The sequence below is a fragment of the Momordica charantia genome, assembly GCF_013281855.1.
Source record: "Momordica charantia cultivar OHB3-1 chromosome 8 unlocalized genomic scaffold, Mcharantia_2.0 BLBB01000008.1, whole genome shotgun sequence".
Classification (NCBI taxonomy): Eukaryota; Viridiplantae; Streptophyta; class Magnoliopsida; order Cucurbitales; family Cucurbitaceae; genus Momordica; species Momordica charantia.
Window position 1 is genome coordinate 29,897,784 of NW_028275166.1, and position 6,623 is coordinate 29,904,406.

General features: G+C 35.7%; 1 protein-coding gene across 5 annotated transcripts; it reads right to left on the reverse strand.

The window, feature by feature from the left end:
• Positions 1 to 964: 964 nt before the first annotated feature.
• Positions 965 to 6,623, reverse strand: LOC111018191 (methyl-CpG-binding domain-containing protein 2). Of its 5 annotated transcripts, none has more exons than XM_088127937.1 (6): positions 6,194 to 6,623; positions 5,812 to 5,900; positions 3,089 to 3,715; positions 2,404 to 2,457; positions 1,698 to 1,840; positions 965 to 1,396 (listed from the first exon to the last, which is right to left on the reverse strand). In XM_088127937.1, exons 3-6 carry the CDS (start codon positions 3,664 to 3,666, stop codon positions 1,221 to 1,223), a joined length of 951 nt encoding a protein of 316 aa, XP_087984063.1. In that variant the 5' UTR covers positions 3,667 to 3,715; positions 5,812 to 5,900; positions 6,194 to 6,623; the 3' UTR covers positions 965 to 1,220. The 5 variants fall into 5 exon arrangements, with proteins under 5 accessions (XP_087984063.1, XP_087984062.1, XP_022149874.1 ...); XM_088127936.1 differs by having other exon boundaries at positions 4,950 to 5,900; XM_022294182.2 differs by having other exon boundaries at positions 3,089 to 3,718; positions 4,950 to 5,900.

The following is a 6,623-nucleotide window of genomic DNA, read 5'->3' on the forward strand; positions in this document are numbered from 1 at the left end:
TTAATAGAGAGATAGGATAATCAAGAGAAGGATATAAGTAATGACCAAAACGTAGTTGATTACCCTCTATCTAGAGATAGGACAAGAAGGAAAACCTAGGACGTCCATGAATCACTACAACAAATATCATCATTTATAAAAATAGATAAACATAGATCTTTTAAAGAATCTATTTGGCTTAATGGTGTGGTTTCATAATTAATTAATTGTGTTAGTGTATGTGTAACGGTTTGATTGATAGTCAAAGTATTTTATTTGTTTAAAAAAATTATTTGATCTAGGTCCCGTTTGGATTGTTAGTGAAAGGGCTAAAAATGATTAGGAGAGAATTTTAGAGAAGACAATAAAAGGAAAAAAAAAACAACTTTAGAGATTGTATATTTTTCAATCATCTCCCTCTGAATTCACCTCCCCATGAGTAATGGAGCTCATTTTTTTGAGTAAACCAAAACATTAAAGTCTGCTCTTTCCTACAAAAAATTTTTAGTGCTTTTTTTCTGGAAAAAAAATGGTCGGTTTTTTTAAGAGATCTCAATTTTAATTTTAAATTGAACTTCATTGCTCTGTTTAGGGCATGGAACCATTGTTGGTCAAGTAGAACGATTACGGTAATTTTTATTACATCTTTCATCTTTGCATTTCAATGATATTTTATACTAAATTTACATCGATGTAGTTTTATTTCTAAAATGAGCACAACAAGGAACCTGCTCGATCTCAACGAGTCTCTCTAGCGAAGAGAAGATATGAAACTCTCTAGGTCTCGAACACTAGAACTCAATCGTGCAATAGGTTCAACTAAAAGAAAAAGCCAGAAGCAAATTACCTTTGAGTAAACATAGTACTCACTATGACATCGACGTTTTGACATTTCCATAAAAACCGAATCTACTAACTATTATTGCCATTTCTGGTTTTGTGCAAAACAAATTTTCTTCAAATTCATAACAAAAGCACCACTATGTTAAAAAAACATTTCAAGTCTTGTGATTTTGACACCCCCCATTGATTGCACACCAAAAACATCCCTATAAGGTTATAACAATTAATTACATTTTTGTGTCATCATTTTCTTTCCAAAATTCCTCCTGCCATCTCTTTTTTTGGAGTTGCATCTTTTCCCTTTTTGATGGAACCATATTGATATGGTATGTAATGCTGCAACAAAACAAGGAACAAAATACAATCACAGAACCAACACCAGTTCCAGTTTATGACCATTACTTTTCATATTCATCAAATAGGGAATTTCTGTGCATCTCCTTTCTTTTCACCTTCTTTCCTGACCGAGTGATGGTGTCGATAACGGTTTCAGTTGAGGGCAGTCCCGGGAGTCTGGGTCTTCCAAGCTGCAATGCAGTAGAATCGCCTGGACGAGCCCATGATATTGGATTCACTGCACAAAACATGGGAGAATATACTGTTATAGCATTTACTGTTTAACGTGCGGTCACTGCAGACTATGAACCTACCAATGATATAAACAATATTTTGACGTATTGATCTGTTTTTCTGGTTGGTTCCTAACAGAATTGTTCATCTTTAAATTAGAAACAGTTTTAGGAAACTAGACTAGAATCAGTTTCTACAAACAACTTTCAGAAAACCCACCTCTAGAAATGGAAATCTAGAGTCAATGGATTGCTTGCTAAATAGGGGCATTGGGGGCGGGATAAGAAACGAATATAAACAAGTACCTTCACCAGATTCAAGCCTAGAACCGTCGATATTGGCACGACGCTTTCTCACGTAATTTTCCTGCAGAGGCTTTGGGATTTGAAATGAAAACCGTGTCATGGATACACCTTCTGTTTGGTATTCTGGATGTTCAACCAGGTATCTAGAGAACCAAATGAAGCATCAGAGGGTGCAAAGGAAATACTGAAAGGAGATAAATATTTAACACACTTATGGTAGGCCATGGATTATTTACCAGAATTCCATCAAGTATAGGAAATAAAATTATAGTTTAAATACTATTTTAGTCTCTCTATAGTTTGGCTTTGGTTCATGTACTTTCAAAACATCTATTATGGTCTATACTTTAAACTTTTACTTTTGTTCATTTTAGTCACTGTATTTTAAGAAAGTTTATTCTGGTCCCTGTACTTTAAAAAGTTACTATCATAGTGTCTTCATTTTCATTTTCATCTCATTTCTTTCTATCACAATATTAGCATCACAATTCACTAAAAATTTCTTGAAATGTGGCCATAAGATTGCATCAAAGGATTTCCATTTTGTATAAAATTTATGTTAAAATTTTGTAAATGGAGACCAAAATGAACCAAAGTTGAAATTACAAGGATCAAAATAGCCGTTTTGAAAATACAAAAACCAAAATAGTATTTAAACCTAACATCATTAAACAAATTCTGAAGCATATGATATACACCAACATACTTTTGGATATCCACCATGGAACGAAGCTTCTTGCCCGATGGCGCAACATAATACCTGAAAAGCAGTAAAAGATAAAATTTAATAAAATCTACAGTTTATGTTACATGCTACAAATTACAACTTACTTTGTGGCTAAACTGAAAGTAAGAAAACGTAAATGGTTATATATGGAAGGAGACATTTTATATGTTGAAGGCAACACAAAGATATTTACTTTTATATCCCTGACCCCGAGTGACCTAGTGGTAAGAACCAGAGATGTTTGGAGATAACCTCGAAGGTCATGGGTTCGAGCCCCAAAAAGCTTTAATAATTTAGAACTCTTTTGTCTATTGAAACTAGACTTGAGGTGGGCAAAGCCTCCTCATAGATTATTGGGTGTATGTCGTGAATTATTAGCCAAATTTTCAAAACAAGAACAAATTTTTAGAAACTATTCTTTTTAGGTCTCAAAATTTAGCTTAAATTTTGAAATGTTTTCAAAAAGCAGATAACAAAGCAAAGAAACACGTAAGTAAAAGTAGAATTTGTAACCTTAATTTTCAAAACCAAAAACTAAAAATCAAATGGTTATCAAACGAGACTTTAAGAGAGATGGTGGTAGACCGAACCTAACTGATGACTGGAGGTATTGACAATGAAACCCACAAAAAAGTAGTGATAATATAGAATTTAAAGTACATACACATCAGCAAACTTGGTGCTTCCTTCACCTCTGATGTGTAGTAGCCTTTGCCAACCAGGAGGGGGCTGTGCTATATTAGGCTTGTCAATTGCCCAAAGCCTACTGCCATCTTGAGTAATGTCAGCAGGATCGTCACAAGAGATATCAGGCCGCCACTCCCGAGCAGTTTCACAGTGAAAAGGTTGCTCCAACAGATGTTCGCGTATTTCCTCGTATTTTTCCTTTGTTGGAATGAGCCTCCATTTAAAACAGCTTGCACACTGGACAGTAAAGGCCCCTACAGATGGCAAAGCTCTGGAAGAATTGGGAGTCGAGTGTCCATGAAATGGGGGGTGAGGGCGCTCTATAGGTCGTGCGGATACAGGTTCGTCTGCACCTCCATCATTAGCAGATGGGTTGTATAGTACCAGTTCACGAGAGGCATTTTCATTAGATCGGGATTGTAACTCGTTCTCAGACGAAGAAGACGACAAAGAAGATGAAGAAGAAGAAGAAACAGCTATAACATCTTGGCGCGGAGTTCCTTGGTGGTTTAACAAACTTGATTCACTCAAGTCATTTTCTTCAACACCAACCATACTGGTAATCTATCAACGCTCTAACCACATCATACCAAGGTCCCAAATCCTGCTATAGACAAAAGAAATAGATTACAAATACAGATTATGAACTTTTTATATGTAATAAAGTAAAATTTATTACTAAAAAGAGGAAAGAGTGAAGATAAAATTTCCTCCCACTCCCAAAGCCTAAAGAGACTACAAAAGAAACTTTACAATACAGAAATGATAGTCTCATAAAATATTTTCTTAAAGATGAAAATAACTTGAAAATTTACGTCATGACCAGCTCATTGTTGGTACTTCATAATTCTAGAAGAGGAAAGAAGAAACGGTATTGGTTTTCTTAGCTTAGTTTTCTTTTTATGGAAAACTCAAGTACCTAAAGAAGAAAAGATATTACAGACGGGGGATGATAGGATATTCTTGCTAAGTGAATGGGTTAAAGAGGAAACCCCTTCCAATTGGTCTGCGTAACAAACTTAGTGTAATTACAAGAAGATTTATGAAGAGAATACCATCTAGAAGCTATGAAAAAATGATATAATCCACAAATTCTTCAAAATCTACGTGTCAGTAAGGCAAGGGACTTAGTTGTTGGGCATTGGGTTAGTTGGTTTGTACATGAGTTAGTAGAAGTTTGTTAAGAGTTGATAATGGTTCCAAAAGAAGAAAAGGGAGAGGAACACAAGGGATATTTTCTTTTGAGCTAAACAATATGAAGGGAACCTCTGCCATTTAGTCAGGATATATGCTTTAACCATTTTAGCTATGCTCATGTTGGCAATATAACAAAGAATATTAATTCAACAGTAAACTCAAAGTATCTAAAAAGTGTATCTCTCCATAACCAAAAAAAAAAAAGTTTATCTTGGCACAAGTAGCCTATACAAACTGCAAAGATTGATCCCTGCTTTGGGAGGTGGTTAGAGGGATATATTCTAGAAAACTTCCCTTGAACCAACGAAGAAATCAAACAAAATTCAACCAACAAAATCCACAAAAATACCCCAACCCAGTCATGAAAATAAGAGAACTTATTCACAAGCTCAAACCAGTCAAAAATCCCGAAACCTGACATCAAACCACCCAAACCCAGTTAAGAAGTATCCAACAACCAGAAGAAGCAAGATCCACAGAAATAGTCCCATCAAGGCAAAGGACAAGCTAGCTACGTAACACCCACAGGCCACAGATACCCACCCACAATTAGAAAAATAATAATAAAAAGGTAACCAATATTTCATTGATGGTATAAAATATTACAAAAAGGAGAGGAAAGACCTAGCCTTGATGGGTACCTTTTTTGGATCTTGTCTTGTGTGTTGATGCTCTATGGATCTTTGATCCTGTCCCTTGTCTTATGTATTTAACTTCAAAGTTCAATTTGATGAAATTAAAACTATAAATTAAATTTGAGTCACTCAGGTAAACACTGAATTTTCCCCCCAAAACAAGATACATAATATAGAAGGTCTAAATTATTTTCCTTTTTGTCCTTTTTTTCCAGGAAGAGAAGGCTATTATGTTGGTGAATTACATGAAAAATTTAGCACAACACACTCCAAGTTTCTACACCATCATGAACACGTCTTTCATTCGTCTATCATTACGATAAAATTTAAAAATCTAAACAATGCTTAATTACCAGAAGACACAGACATCCCAATCCATCCACTAACTATAGCAGATAGGAAGCCAACAAAACCCTTAAAATTTCTCATTGTAACATAATGATTATGCATGGCTTTTTTGTTTTTTGTGTCTTTCTTAGGAGAACTTCTAGATGTGATGAGTAATTTGAGGGAGGTTTGGTATTTAGCTAGGTTCAATGCCTCTTTGCAGGTGTTTGTTCCTAAGGAGTTTTGCAGTTAACATAATGATCATGCATAATGTTTACAAGCAACATAAGAGTGCCCCATATCTCAAGAAATAAACTAGAGGATTTTGCATCTCCTTGCTATAAACAAATACTTTGTATCAAGAATTTCTCTCACAACACTGATAAAACAACAGAACTTCGAGCTGTAAAACAACAATGCAGTGAAGAGATCATCATGAAGAAGAACGAGACAGATTTGAAGCCAATAGAGCAAGCCAGCAAGATCATCTAAAAACAGAAAACCCCCACAACAAAAAAGTGGTCCAGACAGCAAGATCGACCGCCATGAGAGAAGAAACAGGCTCTGATTAGCAGAGTTCCATAAAAAGTGTTGCCTCTCCAAACACATGGGAATCTTGTCTATCGAAACCTGAGATTAAAAATGGTCTTTACCCAAATCAGAAACCCAGCTTCCTCATCAATCCCCACCTTCTCCCATCATCAAAAAGGGAAAATGAAAACAAAAACATCCAAAATATTATCTAATCCTTCAACCCCACTTAATCTTCTCTACCCCAATCCCCAGAACATCATCCCCTGCAACTAATTGATCAAATAACCAGACAAACAAACAAACAGGATGAGAAAAGAGAAACAAGATCCAGCAAAAAACATCGAGACAACCAGAAACGAAAAAGAAAGCAGAGGAGAAAGAGACTTTACACGATTTATAATCCATGCGAGAGAGAGAGAAAGACAGAGATCAGCGGCGAGAGATGAAATGCGTTGATTTCGAGGATCAAATAGTCCGAAATGCGGCAGTGAAGGGGGCAAATGGAAGATGGGTCTGCAAAAATTTGGAGTGGAAATGGACGCAGGGCCTCGGGAAGACCAAAAGGAGAAGAGAGCAGGGGAAGGCTTTGGCAGATAGACGTTTGAGAGGGCAGGATTATTCGTTGGTGGAATGAAGAGAAGAAATGGGTGTAGTTGGAATTTGGAATTTGGAAACAAAAATCGATACTTTATTGTATTATTGTTGGATTGGATTATTGATTTTCGTTGAATTGTTTATGGTTTGGATTAAACTTCTGACTCTTAACTCTCTGAATCTGCTTCCATTTTACGTTACTGCCATTGTTGATCTTCAAGTTCA

Excerpts from the sequence above, each read along its gene's own strand:
- LOC111018191 (XM_022294183.2), bottom strand. The coding sequence starts at position 3,666 with ATGGTTGGTGTTGAAGAAAATGACTTGAGTGAATCAAGTTTGTTAAAC. Across the intron at positions 1,841-2,403 it reads TCCATGGTGGATATCCAAAA|ATACCTGGTTGAACATCCAG; the intron begins GTATGTTGGTGT and ends TTGGTTCTCTAG. Across the intron at positions 1,397-1,697 it reads TAGGCTTGAATCTGGTGAAG|TGAATCCAATATCATGGGCT; the intron begins GTACTTGTTTAT and ends TGTTTTGTGCAG.